This window comes from Ptychodera flava (genome assembly GCF_041260155.1).
Source record: "Ptychodera flava strain L36383 chromosome 3 unlocalized genomic scaffold, AS_Pfla_20210202 Scaffold_27__1_contigs__length_13241970_pilon, whole genome shotgun sequence".
NCBI lineage: Eukaryota > Metazoa > Hemichordata > Enteropneusta > Ptychoderidae > Ptychodera > Ptychodera flava.
Window position 1 is genome coordinate 255,206 of NW_027248281.1, and position 23,388 is coordinate 278,593.

General features: G+C 37.6%; 1 protein-coding gene across 2 annotated transcripts in view; it reads right to left on the minus strand.

Moving 5' to 3' along the window:
• Window positions 1-23,388, minus strand: part of LOC139126525 (retinoblastoma-binding protein 5-like) — a 299,327-nt gene that overhangs the window by 166,339 nt on the left and 109,600 nt on the right. For both annotated transcript variants that reach the window (XM_070692577.1, XM_070692578.1), the window contains one exon: window positions 12,779-12,951. In XM_070692577.1, coding sequence (XP_070548678.1) covers window positions 12,779-12,951 — 173 coding nt within the window. The remainder of the gene's footprint in view (window positions 1-12,778; window positions 12,952-23,388) is intronic.

Consider the following 23,388-nt stretch of genomic DNA (forward strand, 5'->3'; position numbering starts at 1 on the left):
GGGAGAAGGATGTACTGTCACATAGGCTTTCAGAAAGATGCCAATCAGACGGGATATACTGATCCTATGTTTCCCCAAAGGATACTGGAAGGCATAGCAGCTGATTAGCACAAACTATTCAGGATTTGCATAACAAATGACTTGCTCACAAAATATAAATTGAAAGCATGTAGAATGCATGTACCAGTACTATAAAATGAACACCTGCTAAAGATCTGTTTGAATTTATCATGTTAAAATAAGGGTAAATCATATGAGGACATGCCCTGACTTACTAAGAATATGATATGTATAGGATAAAGCCCGAGTACGAGGGCTCTTCTGGTATATAAAGTCCAACCCAACGATAAAATGTCGAGGCCGCAGGCTGAGACATTTTATCGTAGGGTTGGACTTTATATACCAGAAGAGCCAGAGTACGAGGGTTTTATCAGACTTAAAAAACTATCGCCCCTAACTGATATATTTTCGTTTTCAATGTGTTTACGTCAACCGTCCCCTTTGTCAATGTAACATGTTTAGGATATGAATTAAAACTTTTATTTGTGAAATAGCCTTCCAATGTAATGGAACATCCTATAAATGCCCTAGGGCACATTAGTTTATGTTTGTACCACAGCAGATATGGTGAAATAGCCTTCAAATGTAATGGAACATCCTATAAATGCCCTAGGGCATATGAGTTTATGTTTGTACCACAGCAGATTTTGTGTTGCAGCTGGTTTTCTCTGTGTTACAAAAATTTGAATATTAAAACGTACCAGATGTCTACAGAATATGACATGTTCACTTTTGATTGGACAGTACTTTACTACGGCGCTGTCATTCGTTTCTGGAATTTGGTGACCAAGGCTTTATGAGTAGATTGAACACCCTGAATTGAGCACTCTGATTGGTCAATCAACAGTAGATATATATATATATATATATATATATATATATATATATATATATATATATATATATATATATATATATATATATATATATATATATATATATATATATATATATATATATATATATATATATATATATATATATATATCAGATGAATAAATTTGCACGTCTACTGATCTGGTTGTATATGTTCTGTTTATTCTGTTGGAATCGGTATCTGAAGTGAGTTAGACAGTCTTTTCTGTAGAACTTGGGGGTTTCCTTTAATGCGCATGCTCCATTAACAAAAAACAATAACCTGGGGGCTTCAAGGTATATGTAGCTGAACGCTTGCAATGCAGTGATGCATGTCTTGTATACGATCGTTGAGCAGCCTGATGACTTCATAATCAAAGAAAGTACTTTCTGACTATGAAATTAGGGTTTTCAAAGGGCCAACAAAAAGCAGATACTGGTGAAAGTCCAGCGGGAGCTCTAAAGAATGCATCCCACAGAGTCTCAATCGTATCCCGTAAATACTTTCCAAATAACATACGGTGTAATGACCATTAGGGCGACATTTTTAATTTTTGTGTTTCTCATCTCCTGACCGAACGTAAATTTCAGCTCCAACATGAAAATAAAAAACCTTTTTTATTTGTGCCGCCTCTGAGTCGATCATCCTAGCATGTATTTTTCATTTAGGCTGCGCGATTGCACGATTCCCTCCCTGTCTCTTTTGTGTGCTGGGCGCCGCCCATTGGAGGGGCGACCCATCGTGCACTGCTCTGAGCTGAGCTGGCTGGAATGGCATGTGAACTATCATAGGTTGTCATACTTCAATGCATTTGACCCGTTTTTGGCACCTGTTAATAGTGTGGCAACAGGCATTGTATAGCAAGAACATGTACATGAAAGGAACTAATTTTAGTTCTATATTGATACTTTTTGAACTGCTTCAATAAAATGCTGGGTCCAGTTTTTGAATTAAATGAACAAACACTGACTTGTTTTTCAGGCAAATAAACTTTTTCTTGCGTAATTATAGCGCTCTCTATGGCGACACAATGAGTGGTTCTGAAATGAAAACCTGCCAAATATTACCGATGAATTTAGATCGCGTAAAGGTATCACGTACGCGCCATTTGAATTATCGGCGCGACTTTTTTGCCCAATTGATTTTTCTGAATGCGATTTTTCTGATTTTTGAGCGTAAGTATAGCGTTATCGCGCCCAAAAGTGATCCCTGGAATGAACAAAACATTGAACTGAAACAAGTTGTTTGGGGTTTTTTTTTGGTCTCGTTTTTTTTATTTCGCCCGCCCACCCTGCTGGAGTATTCCTCTGGAGATAAGAAACAAATAAAACAAGTCATCGTTGATGACACAGTCCCCACTTGTTAATGGGTACTTTGATTACATGTCCTCAGAGAGGATAGAGCCCTCTTAATTAATTAGGTCTGTGATAAAAATACTTTGATACAGATGGCGCTCAATGGCCAAGAATGAGTTCCATGGTCATGAAAACATAAAACCAATGTAGGCCACCATCCTAAAGTTCATAAAATGAGTCAACTAGGAATTAATCAACAGGATGTTGCAAAACATTTTTCCATACAATCCTAACACTTAACAGATTATCACTGGTACCATATTTCATAAAGTTGATGCAGTATTTACAACACTATGAGATCAACATGTGTATCAAATTTCATCACATTTGTTTGTATTAATTTGTGGCTATATCACCCTAATTAGGAAAGTTCATTACTTATGCAATTACAAATTAATTAAAATGACATTGATAAATGTCTTTTTCAATGTTAAAGCAATGTGAGCTTAACATCTGTACAAAGTTTCATGAATTTGATGCAGTATTTCTTGACATATCAGCCTACTTACGAAACTTCAATAATTGACATGTTACTGCTACATGACGTGAAACAAATTGATGAGCATATGTATGAAATCGGTCAATGTCCTTGTACCAACTTTGAATGATACTGGTGGAAATATGTTTGAGTTATGGCTCTGTACATTAGAAAATTGTAACAAAATCACCGCCATGCAGCAATATTTGATCTTACTGTTTAAAAAATCAACATATGTATGACATAAGTCAATGTACCAACTTTGAATAAGATCAGTTGAGACTTGCCAGAGTTATGGCTCTCGACATGAAACAACCATAACAAAATTGCTACCATGTGGCCATATTGGACCATTTCGTGAAACCAATCGACATACATATGTATAAATAAGTCAATGTCCTTGTACCAACTTTGAATAAATTTGCTTGATACATGTCAAAGTTATGGTTCCGGACATGAAAAAATCAGAAAAAATGGCCACACGGCGGCCATATTGGATTGTATCACAAAACAAATGAATGCACATATGTATGACATAGGTCAATGTCCTTGTACTAAGTTTGAATAAAATCAGTGAATAAAATCAGTTGAGACGTGCCCAAGTTTTGGCTAAGGACATGAAAAAATTGTAACAAAATGACTGCCATGCAGCCATATTGGCTCATATCATGAAACAAATTGACGTACATATGTATGACATAAGTCAATGTCCTTGTACCAACTTTGAATAAAATCAGTTGAGATATGCCTGAGTATTAAGGCTCTGTACATGAAAAAATCGTAACAAAATGGCCGCACGGCAGCCATATTGGATCGTATCACATAACAAATTTACATGGATATGTATGACATTAGTCAATCTCCTTGTACCAACTTTGAATAAAATCGGTTAAAACATGTCTGAGTTATGGCTCTGTACATGAAAAAATTGTAATAAAATGGCCGCCTGGCGGCCATATTGGATCGTATCACAAAACAAATCAACGTGCATATCTATGAAATCAGTCAATGTCCTTGTACCGACATTGAATAAAATCGGTTGAAATATGTCCGAGTTATGGCTCTGTACATGAAAAAATCGTAGCAAAATGGGCGCGCACGGCAGCCATATTGGATCGTATCACAAAACAAATTGACGTGCATATCTATGACATTGGTCAATGTCCTTGTACCAATTTTGAATAAAATCGGTTGAAACGTGTCTGAGTTCTGGCTCTGTACATGAAAAAATCGTAATAAAATGGCCGCCTGGCGGCCATATTGGATCGTACACAAAACAAATCGACATGCATCTGTATGACATATGAAGTAATCCTTGTACCAAGTTTGAATGAAATCGCTCCTTGCATCTCTGAGATATCTGCGTGAACGGACGGACGCACGCACGGACGCACACACGCATGCACGCACGCACAGACGCACACACGCACGGACACGACCAAACCTATAAGTACCCCCGGATGGTGTCCGTGGGGACTAAAAAAAGATCAGCGTTTACTGTATTGTGTTACCAACAAAGTAGACTTGATCGATTCTCAAATTGTTTGCATCTGTAGTGTCATTGTCTGTACCGAACTGATTGACATCATGCTTTGTGATGGTGAAATACAATGTTGCATAAAGAGTTGCAGTCCGCTAAAGTCTAAAATGTTGCAATATCATGATAAAATGTCACTTGCAAGCAGGTGCACGTTCTATTTTTGTCCTGCATTGAACAACGTTCAGTAGTGCGGGCCAAGTACGTCGTGTCATGGGGTGGCATTTCTCAATGCATATTAGTTTACGCAGCCAGGATTTTTTTTGCGCATTTCAGAACAATTTTGCGTAAAATACACAGGATTTTGGGTTAACGGAAACACTGCGTACATATGTATAATACAGGTCAATGTCCTTGTACCAACTATGAATAAAATGGCCGCCCTATGGCCATATTGGATCGTGTCACAAAACAAACTGACATGCACTTGTATGGCATTAGGGGGTAATCCTTGTACAAAGTTTGAATGAAATCGCTCCAGGTATCTGTGAGATACCTGCGTGAACGGACGGACGAACACATGCATGCATGGACATGACTAAACCTTTAAGTCCCCCGGGACGGTGTCCGTGTCATGGGTGCTAATTAAAGCAGCAGAAAAATGCTACTGGTGAGCACCGCGATTGAAGACTGATAATATTTTGTTGTAACTGCTAACATTGTTTATTTTGATCACTGCTATGTCACACAGGCTGAGACACTGTCATTCTTTTCTATGATTTCTTTCAACAATAGTTGTAGATCAAGGTGTCAGACAGAAACAACATGAACAAATAGTCATGTCAACTCTGTTTATGAAATCACTAGAATATTGGGTTAAATCCAGACAGCAAGTTTTTTGTATCAGACAATTTCGGATTAATACAAATATTTTAAAAGGATTGCTAGTCTGTAAACTGAATGTGGAAAATCCTTTACTTATTGTGATGTTCAATAAACCATGCATAAAATTAGCATAAATTACACAACTGAAAACTATCGAACTGTCGCTTCCTATTATGCTGATTTGTCCCTTGGGCAATTATTTGGTCCAGAGGAGCACCAGTGAATTAACCAATTTTCTGATTTGTTGCCTAAGGGCCATAAATCGAAAACATGGTTCTCACAGTTCAAAATGCTTGTAAACAGAATAAAACATACAATGTCTGACCTTTGATAGCTTAATCAGGGTTAGCGGTAGGATTTTCAAGTTAGTAGCCACATTTACTCAGTGTGGCTAATTTGGTCCAAATTTTATTAGCTACACGCAACTTTCAGTAGCCACACTTACTAAATGCTGGTAGAAACATGCTTCAGTCTTCAAGTTTTTGATGTGATACATTCTTAAATGCATAAACACGTATATATATATACAAAATATATATATATATATATATGAGATACATGAGACTATACATATCTTTTTTCACTGCAAAGGCTACACAGACAGTAGACATGATCTTTAAGTAAACTAAACATTTGTAAAAACACATTCAGAGACACACAAGACCTTACATACAAACATTTTTCAAGAACAGTCAAATCATCATTATGTGATTGGGAAAATTGTTTGAACTCAGACAAAAATAAAAATGAAAAAGAGTAAAATATTGATGAACATGTTACATCCTCATCTATATATACTCTTTTGTTGTTGATTTTGCAAAATCTGTATTGCACTTTATGATCAAGATCCCCAATTTGGATAGGATTTCAATAAAGGCTTCACTTTACTTTACATGCCTACCCTAGTTAAACCCCGATACAGAAAGGTGATGAGCGTATAATAGATCATTACAGTTGGTAAAATTGCTTTTCCGATCAGAAATACTATTAACAAGTCATCGTTGATGACACAGTCCCCACTTGTTAATGGGTATTTTGATTACAGGTCCTCAAAGAGGATAGAGTCCTCTTCATTAGGTCTGTGATAAAAATACTTTTGAATGAATTCGCTTGATACATGTCTGAGTTATGGTTCAGGACATGAAAAAAATCGTAACAAAATGGTCGCACAGTGGCCATATTGGATCGCATCACAAAACAAATTGATGTGCATAGCTATGACATTGGTCGATGTCCTTGTACCAACTTTGAATAAAATTGGTTGAAACATGCGGATATGCCTGAGAAATGGCTCTGTACATGAAAAAATCGTAATAAAATGGCCGCCTGGCGGCCATATTGGATCGTATCACAAAACAGATTGAGTGCATATGTATGACATAGGTCAATGTCCTTGTACCAATTTTGAATAAAATCGGTTGAGATATGCCTGAGTTATGGCTCTGTATATGAAAAAATCGTAATAAAATGGCCGCACAGCGGCCATATTGGATCGTATCACAAAACAAATTGTCGTGCACAGTTATGACATTTGTCAATAAGCTTGTACCAACTTTGAATAAAATCGGTTGAAACGTGCCTGAGTTATGGCTCTGTACATGAAAAAATCGTAATAAAATGGCCGCCTGGCGGCCATATTGGATCGTATCATGAAACAAATTGACGTGCATATCTATGACATTGGTCAATGTCCTTGTACCAACTCTGAATAAAATCGGTCGAAACATGCCTGAGTAATGGCTCTGTACATGAAAAAATCGTAATAAATCGGCCGCCTGGCGGCCATATTGGATCGTATCACAAAACAAATTGATGTGCATATCAATGACATTGGTCAATAACCTTGTACCAACTCTGAATAAAATCGGTCGAAACATGCCTGAGTAATGGCTCTGTACGTGAAAAAATCGTAATAAAATGGCCGCCTGGCAGCCATATTGGATCGTATCATGAAACAAATTGACGTGCATATCTATGACATTGGTCAATGTCCTTGTACCAACTCTGAATAAAATCGGTCGAAACATGCCTGAGTAATGGCTCTGTACATGAAAAAATCGTAATAAAATGGCCGCCTGGCAGCCATATTGGATCGTATCATAAAACAAATTGATGTGCATATCAATGACATTGGTCAATAACCTTGTACCAACTCTGAATAAAATATGTCGAAACATGCCTGAGTAATGGCTCTGTACGTGAAAAATCGTAATAAAATGGCCGCCTGGCAGCCATATTGGATCGTATCACAAAACAAATTGACGTGCATCTGTATGACATTGGTCAATGTCCTTGTACCAACTTTGAATAAAATCAGTTGGAACATGCCTGAGTTATGGCTCTGTACATGAAAAAATCGTAATAAAATGGCCGCCTGGCGGCCATATTGGATCGTATCACAAAACAAATCGACGTGCATCTGTATGACATAAGGAGTAATCCTTGTACCAAGTTTGAATGAAATCGCTCCAGGCATCTCTGAGATATCTGCTTGAACGGACGGACGGACGCACGGACGGACGCACGCACGCACGCACGGACGCACGCACGGACATGACCAAACCTATAAGTCCCCCCGGACGGTGTCCGTGGGGACTAAAAAGATGTTACAACAATGAGACACTGAAGTTCCCGCGATAGCATCGTTAGGAAAATGGCACGTTTTGCCAATACCTATATGAATCTATGTCCCTCCGTACCCCCGTTACCTAAATAGAATAGTCCCACTCCGCACATCCGCCATTGTTATTCTCACTCAAGGCCACGATGCGACGTTGGTTTTCCTTCTCTAAATATGCAATTTCATTTGTTTGACGCTATTATCCTTTCATCAGTGAAGATTTTTACCGGTGACTATTACAACTTTCAATGCTATGTCGTTGTTTTCACAAGATGTAGACCGTTTGATATTGCAATGTCGACTTGCTTTTATGTGCAGTCAATGCACATACCATGCCAGTACTTTACGGTTCACACTATGCTGTTGATCGACAGCATACACGACATCTTTGTTTCACGTTTACTTTTTTCAAGTTATGATTAATGTGGAAATTTCACTAAAATGTCGCTGATCCAGGGATTGTGTAATCAGTTTGATTGATATTGCGATATGAAATACTGTGTCAATAAAGCTCGGAATCGTCGCTGAGTTTTGCTGCTTTTGGCTATGGTTGTCTATCTTAGTATCAAAGTGATCGGAATGCCAGTTCATGGAGATTGAGATCGCGAGAATGTAATTGTAACTGTTTTCTGTATTTTGTCTTCCTTTACAATTTCAAGTAAGTGCTTTAAATAAAGAGTTTTTTATGTTGTCTTTAGCATATCAGTGGAAAAGCATTAAGATTTGGACTGTTTAGTTTTATCAATTTCGACTATAGAAATCAGCTGTCGCCACGCTTTTGAGATCGTGGCGATTGCCGATGGGTTTTTGTTCGCCACAAACAAGTTTTAGTCGCATTTTGCGACTGTGGCGACCTCTACTGCAAACCCTGTTAATTAAAACAATATTTTCACTTACGTGTTCAAGATGGAATGTCTCGTGTTTCTTATATTTTGTCTTGCATTTTTTACTAACAATGGATGATTCATTCTATTTAAACTGGGAGTTGAATGCCATTCTTTTACTGTTCATGTAGTACTGTCATGCATGGTCACATTTGGTTTGATGAATGTGGTATTTTACACTAGCAGTTTAAAGTAAACAAGTCATCATTGATGACACAGTCCAAACTTGTTAATGGGTACTTTGATTACAGGTCCTCAGAGAGGATAGAGTCCTCTTCATTAGGTCTGTGATAAAAATACTTTGATACAGATGGTACTCAATGGCCAAGAATGAGTTCCATGGTGATGAAAAGATAAAACCAATGTAGGCCACTATCCTAAAGGTCATTAAATGAGTCAACTGGGAATTAGTTGACAGTATCTTGCAAAACATTTTTTCATACTATCCTAACACTAATAGAGTATCACTGGTACCATATTTCATAAAGCTAATGCAGTATTTACAACACTATGAGATCAACATCTGTATCACGTTTCACCAAATTTGACGTTGTATTTGTGGATATATCACTCTAATTAAGAAAGTTCATTACATATGCAATTACAAATTGATTAAAATGACACTGATAAATGTCTTTTTCACTGTTAAAGCAATGTGAGCTTAACATCTGTACAAAGTTTCATGAAATTTGATGCAGTATTTCTTGACATATCAGCCTAATTATGAAACTTCAATAATTGACATGATACTGCTACATGACGTGAAACAAATACGTCGGTTTCGAGTTGTCAGAAAACGCACGAATTTTTAACATCGGTCGCATGGGGGCGCTCGAGATTTTGCAAAAGTGAGGGCTAAAAATTTTCGTCATGGAGGGAAGTCGCAACATCACGCGTGAAGACGTCCGCAAAATGAACATGAAAGAGCTACGGGAATTTTTAAAAGCAAGCAAGATTCCCCTTTCCAAAGCTAAAAAGGCTGAGTTGGTAGAGCTTTCTGAGAAATCCATTGACCTTGGATTAGAAACTAATGTAAAACATGTGAAAGAGGCTCCCCACCATTCTATCCAAAATGTTTTTTTGTGTGTCGAGTTTGTGTTTGATTCATTTTGAATATGTGTTCCTACATTCTTATCCGATTGTTTCTGTTAATAAAAATGTTTGTTTCATTTCGGATATTTGTAGGGAAGTTTGGATTTGTGTGTACGGTAATGTTTTGTTTGTGTGGGGAAAGCTTATGGTGTGACAAAGTTTTGATAGAGTGGCCCTTTGACGCTTGCATTTCGAAACCCGAGTGTGGTTTCTCATCAGTCGCAGTGTAGATTCTTTCCTTCGTTTGTGTTTGTGAAAATTTATTTTAATGCATTTTAATGATCTTGCTCTTTGAGTAGCGAGGCAAGTTCCCGTTTTACATGCGTTGGCAAGACGCCGACATCGAGACTGTTGCCGTTTCATTTAGTATTATAAGAATCATCGCCCTCGAATAATATCGCTCACGCTTATGTTTTGGCGATGCCTCCGTCAAATTCGGCAGAAAATCACACGAAACGAGCGATTTTGAAGTAAATTAAGTACCAGGTATGAACTTTGAGAATGATAGGGAACGATCGATGGTTACATGATAGATGAACTTGCTACTTTTCACAGTAAAATCGAACGTCGAAGATGACATGGTGGCATAATCCCTATATATATAGGAAATATAGTCATTTGGTTTCCTGACATACTTTTTCTCAGGCATATGTACACACGTCTGTGGGGCGCATAGTCCGAGAGCGGAATAGATCACAAACATGTGGAAACTGTTAGGTACCCAGCTAAGTTCACGTCGTATCATCCTTATCCATTTCGATGTCAGGCGTTTCTCTTTCTTAACATCGGGAAACGGTGGAAGGTCATGCTATTCATCCATGGTATTTGTCGAGTTTGGCGGCTTTGCAGTAAAAGTTTGGCATAGTCAAACACTTACGGTGACAACAGAGCAGATGAAAGTAGACTAAACTTAGGTTAGGAATACGGAGTCTGTGTTATCGCAATGTACGCAGACCGGAGTCCAGAAAGTAGCCCTCACTTCCGGTCAAAGGAAGAGCGCCCCTAGTGGCGAAAGCTTAAAATCCTTGAATTACCGCATGGTCTTATGGTAACTCGAAACCGACGTATTGACGAGCATGTATGAAATAGGTCAATGTCCTTGTACCAACTTTGAATGATACTGGTGGAAATATGTCTGAGTTATGGCTCAGTACATGAGAAAATCGTAGTAAAATCGCCACCATGCAGCAATATTTGATCTTACTGTTTAAAAAAATCAACATGTATATGTATGACAAACTTTGTCAAAAAAGGTACAAACAAAAAAGGTAAAAACTTTGAATAAAATCAGTTGAGACTTGCCAGAGTTATGGCTCTAGACAAAAGAAAAAAAACCATAACAAAATTGCCACAATGTGGCCATATTGGACCATATCGACAAACAAATCAATGTACATGTGCATACTATAAGTCAATGTCCTTGTACCAACTTTGAATAAATTTGCTTGATACATGTCTGAGTTATGGTTCAGGACATGGAAAATCGTAAAAAAATGGCCACACGGCGGCCATATTGGATCGTATCAAAAAGAAAATCAATGTGCATATGTATGACATATATCAATGTCCTTGTACCAACTTTGAATAAAATCATTTGAGATATGCCTGAATTATGGCTTTGTACACGAAAAAATCGTAACAAAATGGCCGCACAGCAGCAATATTGGATCATATCACAAAAAAAATTGACGTGCATATCTATGACATTGGTCAATGTCCTTGTACCAACTTTGAATAAAATCGGTTGAAACATGTCTGAGTTATGGCGCTACAGGAAATATCGTAATAAAATGGCCGCCTGGCAGCCATATTGAATCGTATCACAAAACAAATCACAATGCATATGTATGAGATAGGTCAATGTCCTTGTACCAAGTTTGAATAAAATTGGTGGAGATATGCCTGAGTTATAGCTCTGTACATTAAAAAATTGTTACAAAATGGCCGCCTCGCGGCCATATTGGATCGTATCACAAAGCAAATTGACGTGCATATCTATAACATTGGTCAATGTCCTTGTACCAACTTTGAATGAAATCGGTTGAAACATGTCTGAGTTATGGCTCTGTACGTGAAAAAATCTTAATAAAATGGCCGCCTGGCGGCCATATTGGATCATATCAGAAAACAAATCTACGTGCATAAAAACACCAAAAAATACCGCAATTATACGGTGTCGCTCAAATTTGATCGGAATTGGTATATACAAGTATGGGTACCAAAGATCAACAATAAATATTGTTTCTATCTGTCCAGTGCAGGAAAATTCTATGTTAATGTTATGACAATGATTTCTGCACAGTACAACTAGAAAAACAACAAGAAATATTTAAACCAGAAAAAAAAAAGAATGACAAAACTTAATAAGGTCTGAAACTTTAGGTACTGGAGGTCAACTTTAGCAACATGCATGGCAGAAGCAGTTATCCCTCTTTCTTGGACCATAGACAGTCTTCCCCCCTCTACTGTCTATGGTTTGAGCTGGTCTGTTAATATGTAACAGTTCATAACAATGACAGGAAATGACTCAAGCCTGTTTCAGACACTCATGCCATCACTCCTGCACATTTGCAGGATTTCCCTTTTTCTTACCTCATTTGCACATTTTTGACACTGACATGTTCATTTAAACAAATTCACATCTCAACCCCTGCATTACCTGTACACCAAATACTGAGATAGTAGCTTTGGCAGTACGGGAGCCTTTGTGTGTGACGGACATACATCTGCACATACATACCCACAAATATACAGACATACTGACGCCACTAACTCATCATATAAGTTCTTTTTGGTATTTATATACAAAACCAAATATGAGCTAAAAATGCCCCCAAAATACAAATGTGCAAATTTCACCACGATTTGAACAAACTTAAGTGAGGTCATCCCAAGTGAACTGCATATAAAATTTCAAAGTAATTGGATTTGCAGTTTCAGAGGAGAAGGCAATTGTTGACGGACGACGACGACGACAATGGAAAATCAACCTATTTGATAAGCTCCACGTCGCTGACAGCGGAGCTAAAAAAGTCAATGCAAAATGCAAATTATTCTATAGATTTACTAACCACTTGATTCTGAGCCCAGACTGAGACAACACCACTTGATACAGATGCTATGATTGGTCGAACAGGATGCCATACAACATCTAGAAGTAATTCTCCTCTTGTACCATGTAATATCTTCACCAAGTTACCAATACCCTTTTCCCAGATATACAATGCATGCTGTCTTGCAGAACCTAATAAGTAAAAATAGTGTCAAGTAATTGGTCCATTCAAGAAATACTTAAACCGAAAAAACAAGAATGACAAAAGCAAATAAGGTCTGCAATATGACATTAAACTGGTCCAATAATCATTTCCATTCAAGGTAATATATAACCAGGTCCATGGGACAATTGTGATTTACAAATTTAAGTAGGACCATCCTGAACCACTGACAGTTAGTGGTGGTACTGACAGTTAGTGGTGGTGGTACAGTTAATGGTCTGCAACTTAGGTACTGGAGGTCATCTTTTGGAACATGCATTATAACTTCTATAGCAATGGGACAAGCAGATCCTACTTATATAGGCAAATGTCAATAAAAAGATCAGCCAGAGAAGGCTTGACAAAAAGAAAAATTAGGAGAATGGGGAAAAAAAAAATGTACAAAGGATAAGCTAAACAAAATTATGCTACCTTGACAATCTTCTAGACCCCTCGATATCAAATGTTCCACCCCTTGGTATTGACCATGCAAGAGCTACAATGGCCATATGGCAGGAAATGTAAAATATGTGAACTATTTACAACCTTGATATTCTAAAAGGACAAGTTCTACTTCAGCTAATTGTACTCTTATATTGACTTTATTAAAGTGGAAAACACTGCTGTGTGTTTTTACTCATAAAATCTCTGTTGATAAAATTATTGAATCGTATCATGAAAGAAATTGACGTGCATATGTATGACATAAGGAGTAATCCTTGTACATAGTTTGAACGAAAACGCTTCAGGCATCTCTGTAATATCTACGTGAACAAATGGACGGAGAGACAAACGGACACATGCATGTACATGACCAAACCTATAAGTCCCTTGGACGGTGTCTGTGGGGACTAAACAAGATATTTTCCATCCGAATGTATGAGTGAAACTGACAAACTTTCCCTGATTAACTGATCTGTTCACTTCCGTGGTTTTCAATTTCATGTTAAAGTGGCTAAATTTACGTACACACAACAGTCAATGGCCAGCTTTTATAACGAAACACAGATTGAACCATTCGATATTGATATCGCCAGTTGCCCCTGCTGATTTAACAAATACTGAGTGTGCACAAAGCGGTATTCAACTAGAAAGCATTTGCAAGCAAAAGCGAAGTTCCAGAGACCAGAGCAGCGGAAGAAACAAGAGAATGTGTGACAAAGATAGGTGCAGAATGAAAGAGTGCTTTGGATTTTAATATTCAAGCACGTACCTATAGTTAAGGGCTGATAGCAGTAAACACCATAATACAACTAAAAGCAAGGCAGTCCACAGATTACAAATGCCTACATGTACGGTAAAAACGCAACAGATACATACGGGGGCGACAACGCACGGAAATGTATATCAGACGACATTCTCGCGAGCCAGAGCAATAATTTTTGCTCCGCTGACCGGATCTGTTCAAGTATGCTGCCTAGCTCTGCATGGCAGGGCTGTGTGTTACCGGCATTAAACGGCCTCGCAGACTGATAGGAAAAACCGCTGGTGGCTCCTCAGAAATACGGCAGGCAGTTTCTCTGCCAAAACAGCCGATTTTGAATCCAAATTTTGTATTGATCTTCGTTTTCGAGCACACCCACCTCGCCTAGGTACAAGATGTGCCCAGCCGCGCTTGTAAACGTACGGAAAGCCTACTTTTCTGTCTCTATGCGAGCGAAGCGATCAATCCGCCGCCAATGTTGTCTCATGAGCATTCGGGTGAAACAGTATAGCCATACGGCGAGTATTTAGAGAAAATAAAATCAAAAAGCAACAAAAAACAAAGCACAAGAAAGCTAGAATTATTAATAGCTGAACACAATATGATAGTCGAGCAATACAGAATAAAGAATAAATAAATAATCACACAAGAAATGCCCGTAAAACCCGTCCAAGCTGAGCCATGACGTCATAAGCGTGTCGCAGTGCATTCTGGGTAATTAAGGTAAAATTTGTGTATAGCATGTTCTATGATAGTAATACCGGAAATAGAGAAAGAAAGAAAGAAAGAAAGAAAGAAAGAAAGAAAGAAAGAAGGAAAGTGAGCAAAAACTAACAGTTCCAGAGCTGGTCTCTGGAACTAATAATGAAGACTCAATTTGAGCAATCGCCATTTCACAATCTGGTCACATTAGTATATAACACAGACACATCTGCAGACCCGCATTGGTCTTTTGGCCAGAGGTCCATATATCTTTCTTTCATAAATTTGACTTTGTTTGTGTACCGTCTATTTACTTTCTGTTCTGTGCTGTTTTGTGTATATGTTTACAACTATTGTCTTACGAATTCTGACCTAGTGTTATTGGATTATAGATTGGTATGATTGCGATTATTTTGCTTCACACACAACCATCGTCCGCAGTCACATAACTATTATCGTATTAAAACATTAGCATCGATGTAAAATGATCAAAATCGATATACTGCCTTGGAATACTTCCCGAAATGCATTTCAAGTCACAACACTGGCTGAAGTAATAATGTTAAATACAAAAAATAGCACTAGCAATGATTCAATCAAGGAATCAAAATAGCATATGGGTGATACTTTCAAGATTTATATTTCTGCCAAATTTTAAAAAAAGTTTCTGAAGCAATTTCGAACAGAAGCTGTTTATGGGTAAAAAACTCAAAACATCACAAAAAATATCACTTGCATTGATTCAGTCAAAAAATCCAACTAGCATGCAGGAGGCATTGACCACAGTGTTCATCTTGCGAAATTTCAGCAAAAAAAAAAAAAGTTACAGAAGTATTTTCAAACAGCGGGTGTCTACATCTCAACACATTTGGCGCATACAGAGTATAATGATAATAATAATAATAATAATAATAATAATGGTTTATTTACCAAACTTTTGTGACCACCTGGTTAAATGGGAATGGTTTATACAACTAAAAAAACTTATAAGAATTTACATTTACAGAAGAAGTGAAAAGGGTCAATTGCCAGTAAAAATAACCCCGCCCTTAAAACACTAAAAAAAAATCCTTATAAAAAAAACACTACTGTAAAGTTTAAAAGACATGACCAGACCAAGAAACATACTCTAAAAAGAAGACTCGGTAGATTAACACTATACACAATGGGATTTAAAACCACTAATATAATGTTAAAAGATATAACGAGACCACGAATAAACTCTAAAAAGTAGACTCTAGCATCCCTTATACCAGAGATTAACACTACACAATCAGACTGTTGTCCTTACACTTTGTTCTGCTTTTGAAAGTTACCCTCTGACTGTGACGTGTTTGGTATTTGTGACAAGGAATGTCAGGAATGAAAAAATGCAATCTGTGATTCGACTTCAGAATGTTTGAAGCAAAAGTTTTGCATAGATGCTGACGTCTGGTCTCCAGAGTATTTAGTTTTAACAAATCAAGTGCTTCACTGTAGGGAATAAAAGGGTAGATGATTCTCAATGCTCTTTTCTGCACGTTTATCAGTTAGACCTCCCTGCCAAACAATGCATGAATATTCAATGCAGGATCGTTCTTGGGTGATGTAAATGATCTTTAACTCGTCTTTACTAGCTCCATTACTGATAATTTCATTAATGTGAACATCCATTTCAACTGATCATTCAGGTTAAGACCCAAACACTTATAAATATTAGTGATCTCAAGAGTTGTTTTGCCAATCACCAAGGGTTGAAGATTAACGGCTGATTTCGAAAAACAGAGCCTCATTTCTTTCAGTGTTCTCCCTGAATAAGGTAACAGGGGCGTGGCGCCCTCTTGTAAATTCCGAGTGCCCCCTTGCCAGAAATGAAAGAGATTTATTTTTTTGTAAACTAAAACAACAAAATGTGCGGGAAAAAAAGTTGACAGTGATACAAGCAAAATGCGAGCGTGAGCGTCGATCCTGCAGACTGCAAACGTAATTCTCATTGATCTTGCAAATCTCGCGAGTTTGTGATGTCATCCGAGATCATAAGTCCATGTGCAACTCATCGATGGCAGCCATATTTGCATGGCTCAGACCGTAACGTTAGCCACAGTCCCTCCATAGGGACCATGCATTAGGTAACCAACTTAGCTGAGTAAACATGCCAAGGAGCTAGAGGGTAACCAAGGACAGCAGGGTACACTGAAGTTTTTATAGGAGGTTTAGAATTTTGCTTGTGTATTCCTTCCCAAAGCAAAACAACCTATTTTTATGCTGGCTCGGACGTGTATCACGCTGAGAACACGTGAGTATTATGGTGATAATTTTGACATCAAATGAATTAAATGTATGTCTGTGGCTATGTTTTCGTTTTCAAAAAATGCAATCTTCATTGAAATCAGTGATCTGAAATAAAAGTTATGGAACACTGTCTCAGATTTCTTTTCCTTTGAATTTTTTATACGAAAAAAATCTGAAAAAAATGCTCCCCAAGTGCCACCAAATAACACAATTTTAATCTCTGTTTTCCAAAAGCTTCAACGGCAGGATGGGGGACATCCTGACCTCCCCCCACGACCTTGGATATCATTGATCATTATAATGAATAAAAGTGAACCTAATTTTGTACCTTGGGCTTTAACCCTTTCCCAAACAGAAACAGACTTGTTTAAAACAACCCTTTGAATTCTATCTGAAAGGAAATGGGCGACCCATTTCACTATTGTAGGATTGATTTCCAAATTCAACATTTTAGACATAAGAATTTTGTGGTCAATTTTTTCGAAAGCTTTACTAAAATCAAGAAAACAGACTCTGATCATGTGTCCTTGATGATCAAGTTGATTTAACCATGTTTGGATCATATCCACCAATGCAAAGTAGCTGATGACTTTTTTGTACCTGCGTATTGTTTTTTGTCAATCTTTCCCATGACGTCATGCTTAATCCACTTCTCAATGAGCGATTCCATTAGCTTACTAATTGTATTGGTCAGCGAGATTGGTCTGAAGTCGTTTAATGAGCCTGGACCGGGAACTTTTGGGATGGGAACAATATTTGCCTGTTTCAATGACGATGGCACAAACCCTTCTTGAAACGAAGTGTTGAGAATATCTACTAATGGGATTGCTAATTCCTCGGCAAATTCTTTCAGCAACACATTCGGAATGCCATCGGGGCCTCCCTTTTTGTTAGTGGGAAGGGATTTCAGTATCTTCACCAAACCATTATAAGTCACTGTAGGAAGAGATATTCCATGTGGCAAGGAAGTAACGAAGGAGTCATAGTCCAATGGTACATAATCCCCTGTTATGCTAATGAAATGATTATTAATAGCTTCGGCGAGGTCATTTCCATGCAGTGTTTTACCTTGAATATGAAGAGTGATCACGTTAGTCCTTTGGACCGTGTTCCAAACGACTAATATACCAGTTCTTCAATTAGCATCTATTATTTTATCCTTAACAACTAAGTTTGAAAAATCAATAATGACCATCACACCTTTACTATTTGAAGACCCATGAGCACAGTAACGTTGACATCAAAATTGTATTTTTCCAAAAATGAATGTCAACGCTACTTCTATGTGTCTCTTGACAGAAAACCACATTAATATTCTTATAGTTACAGAAATTCCCCAATTTTTTATGCTGTTTGTAGTTGTGAAGCCCTCTTGTATTCAAAGTTATCACTCTAACTTCCGTGTAGTTTGTAAATAAGTTACCTCATTTTGCAGTTCTGAACACCAACTTAGTGAAACAGAAATAGAGAACAAGTCATTGCTGATGAAACAGTCCCCGCTGGATTATGGTGTTTGAATTATGTTGATTGAATTACATGCTTGGTAGCTTCATTAAAGGGGAGAGGGGTAATTTGTTAAAGGTCTAGTGAAATGATCCCCTTCTTGTGACTGAATATCTTCCATGGGGGCAATATTATTACACTCGCAACAGAATTGCAACCTAAAAGAACGCGCGAGTGTTAATTTTTTTTATATTTCTATGCATGGTTTTTATCGGGTCATTTTGCGACACCTGGGTCACACCCACAGCGAGAGTCATGGTTGGCCAACTCTGACGTCACAGTGGTGTTCATTTACATCGAATAGCAGTCCCACGCCGCCTTATCTCTGCCCGGTATCCGCTAACAAAACGAAGTAAGTTTAAATCTCTTGTGCAATCAGTGCAACCCACTCCGTGTTCACGCTTCCCATTCGCAACATTCACAACGCAAATTGAAATTCAAAATCGCGAAAAAAATTGATCCTAATTCGCCACAGTGGCAAAACTGAATTTTGACTAAAAATATGGCAAAATAAAGAAAAAATGTGTTTTTTTGTCTCTTGTTCATTTGCGCTTCTCTCTCGGCGATTCGCAAAAAACTGTATCTACTTCCGTATTATTGCGTTCTTTCCATCATGCGCATTTGCAATCGAGCCAAGTCTTGCTAGAGATTTGATGTCATTAAGTCAAGTGTACAGCAGGCATAGGAACGCTCGCTCATGCGAATTAAAACTTTTACTATACATAGATAGCAGACATACGCATTTTAATCGCGGCCACAACATTCAGTGTTGCAGTTGATTGCATTACGGTCTAAATGTTCCGTGTTGCTGTCTTATAAAACGTTCCATATTGAGGTCATTTTCATTGCGGGCCTCATGGTCCAGTATTTCCCGTTGTTCTTCATTTTAATTGCTGTCCCAACGATGCGTTTCGTGTTGCTGTCAACTTGTATCATAGAGGTAGAAATCTACCTCGATGATTTGTATCGCGATCTCTACGTTCCGTGATGTTGTTCATTTTAATGGTAGTCGCAACGTTCAGTGTTGCTGTTCATGCAGCCGATTTGCATTATGGTCCCAACCTTCCGGGTTGTAATGAATCTTAATCACGGTCCCATTTACATTTTATGCTACTGTCAATTTGCATTGCAGTCTCGACGTTCCATGTTGTAGACCCGTGCATTTTAATGGCAGTCCCAACATTCAGTGTTGCTGTTCATGCAGTTGATTTGCATGGCGGTCCAAACCTTCCGTGTTGTAGTGCATTTTAGTTGCAGTCCGATACATGTTCCATGTTGCTGTCGATTTGCATTGCAATCCAGAATCATGTAATTTTTAGTGTTAAAATAAAGACAAGTGGATACAGTGTTGATGTGTTGATAATTTATTCTTGTGCATGCAACTGACAATTTCTTCCCATAGTGAAAGAGGACACTGTACTGATCATGTAAGTGGAAACCCTAGAAGTTACCCACTTGGGGAGCTTATGGAGGTGTGAAATAGTTACTTCCTGTTGTGAGATACGGCGTCAGGCAAACTTCGGAAAGCAAAAATAGTCGACTGGGGTGGCTTGGGAGACATGCTCACATTGCATTTTTCTTTTCCTATATTTCATAATCACGCGTGCTGAGGGAGGAGGTCATTTTCAAAAAGGTGGTACCTCGCGCGGAGTCCGCGGCGTCCCACTTATCCGTTTACCTTGGTGATTACCGCACCTCAGGTACTGTAAATATTCATGACGAACAAATTACCGCAGGCTGGAGTTGGGCCATTCACACCTTTATTTTAGTCCCTTTTGCGCTAATGGTCGAGGTATCTCCGCGGCATTAAAATGTCCGCGGTAAGTCCACGGGAATTAAAAAGCTGGGAGGGGTGACGGCTGTGCCACAGTTTTCGAAAATCAGCCTAATTTTTTTCCTACTTTGCACAATAGTTGGAGGGACGTGGTGGTTATTTTTAGCCGCAGACGTTTAACACTCGTTTAAGGGTCTCAAATTTCAAAACAAAAGATCAAAGGTCAAAGGGTTGAAACTTGTAGCAATTTGACTGCAAACTCTCATTTTCGCCTACAAATTACTAACGTAACCGATCATATATTACCCACCACATTTCACGGAAATGCTCAATAAAATGTTAAATAAAATTTTCCATAAAATATGATTTGAAGCAAAGCAATGGATTGAAGCTCTGTATTCAAGATTTTACAGAACAAGGTAGGTATGCTCCAGGTTTTAAACGTTGAGCAAACAGAAAAATGTGAGTGTATTTCAAAATAACTTCGAAATATTTTTCATTTTCTAATTGGAAATTAGTGTTTTTTTATGTTGTTTGCATTGTAGTTTTCCAAGTATGATTGAGAAATGTAACATGCCAGCTAGCGTGACTGCCTTGAAATTTATTTACTGATCTGGTCGAGAGCCATTCAAATAATTTACTGATTCTATGCATAAAATTTGACAAGCTCTGCAAAATGCCGCAGTGGCAAGCTGATCAAAATCATGATCGCTCATGCTGTAATGCTGCCAGCTGACTGATATCAACAGTAGACAAACATTTTTAATACGTATCCTTGTCCTATGACAAGTATTTAACGTCAGTTTTCAGGGTAATGTCATTATTAGGGCAAAATTCGAATGCTGAAATGCTCCCCATTCCTACATTTGCGGAATGTATGCCATACAGCTACGATCTGTAGTCTTGCTGTATTTTTACTTTGCAATAAAATCGCTTTCTGATATGTACCACTCAGCATTTTATTTGAATTTTGCTCAATTTCTGGAGGTTTCAAGCAATTTATACATGTATACTGTGAAGGGCTTTTCTGTGTCTGATCTCCCTGAACTTGCATTTGATTTCATCATGTTGAATAATGCTTCACCATCTATGTAGTGATTTATTTGTGTATTGTTTGCACGCTTCCTCTCGATCAGACAAAAGGCAAGCTAAATATTCTGATAACGGAAAGGACTTGCTTTTAGTTGATATATTATGACAAATGGTGACGAAATTTGAAGTATCAACGAAGGGTCCCGCACAACCACTGCAATATGCTGCCGTTTCCGGTAAAGCCGACACGTCTCACTGAACAACAATGTTCCCTGGCACGAACAGTTCAGACAATGCACTCTTTGGATGCCCAGAATTTGTGACTTTGAGTGAGTGTATGCAAAAAATGGTATCTTTTCAAAGTAATGTCAGTTCATTTCTGCGGAGGTAACGACCAAATATGCGAATGCGATTTACAAAGTGACGCCCTGCAATGGCAGTACGAAAGTGCAGCAAAAATCGCAACATTCCCGTAATCTTCGCTCATTCAGAATTAATAGGGTCATGGCCACATGTTGCTTAGCAACTACTCACTTTGTTTTGTTCGAGATGCATATTCCTGGAAAAGTCACTTGGTTTCGACCCCGTGTAAGCGCTGCATGAATTCATTCCCCCCCCCCCTCGCCAGGGTTTTGAAAATTAGGTATGGTCCTGGAACGTAAGGAAACATAGTTGCAAGAAAGACGAGATTTGCAAACTATGATCAGTGTTACGTCCATGCTTTCTACATGTGCGTGATACCAGTACATGTAAATAACAACAGCCAAATACAAACGTTGCCCAGACAAGGCGTGCGAAATGACTATATACGAAAGAAGTTATTTTAAACAACAGTTCGCTTTAATAGTAAAGTACGCCTGCACACAAATTTTTGGTATCTAGCGAACACGTGAATAAATTAACACATGCAACTTCCCCTTAAAACTTGTGTAATTGTAATATGCTTCATTGTGATTGGATGCTAATATTTGTATCTTTTGTTATGTTAAATTTTTGGCAAGCGTTAATGGGAAGACAACCACTTTCATATCATTTTGTTTATCGATTCCTGTCTTTACAACAACATGAAATCGTTATGTATGTCTCAGCTCTCCTGGGTATTCAAGCACTGGGTACTCAGGAAACAAACAAACAAACAAACAAATAAACAAACAAACAAACAAAATATTGACAAACATACAATCCAGCATACAAATACATAATAAATAATAAAGACACAGACAGACATATATAGATAAACAAACAAACATACAATTATCATAGAATGTTGGATAAATAAACATACAAAAAAATAAACAGACAAATGTATACACTCATTCATAGCATATATATATACCCTGAAAAAAAAAAAAAAAAAAAAAAATATATATATATATATATATATATATATATATATATAATATATATATATATATATATATGCATGCATACTTGGAAGAATATTCACACTCTACAACACATGTTTTACCTCATTAATTATGCACACATCTAATTCTATATATATATATATATATATATATATATATATATATATATATATATATATATATATATATATATATATATATATATATACATATATATGCATGCATACTTGGAAGAATATTCACACTCTACAACACATGCTTTACCTCATTAATTATGCACACATCTAATTCTGGGCAAGCGAATAGAGCTAGAGGTCTGATTTTTGGCATATAGGGATTAATTAGCAATACAATTTTTTTATTCAAAATGTCACATGACCTCGATGAACTTTGACCTTGATTCTACATATATTCTATACCCTCCAATTTTGATAGGATATTCGACCTTAAGATGTCACGTCTTGTACCTCATTTTTGATGCACATATGTATTTCATGGCTGGTTTAGTCAAGCAATTTCAAAGAAATATTCATGTTTTTCATGGGCAATATGGTGAAATGTGTCACTAAAATGC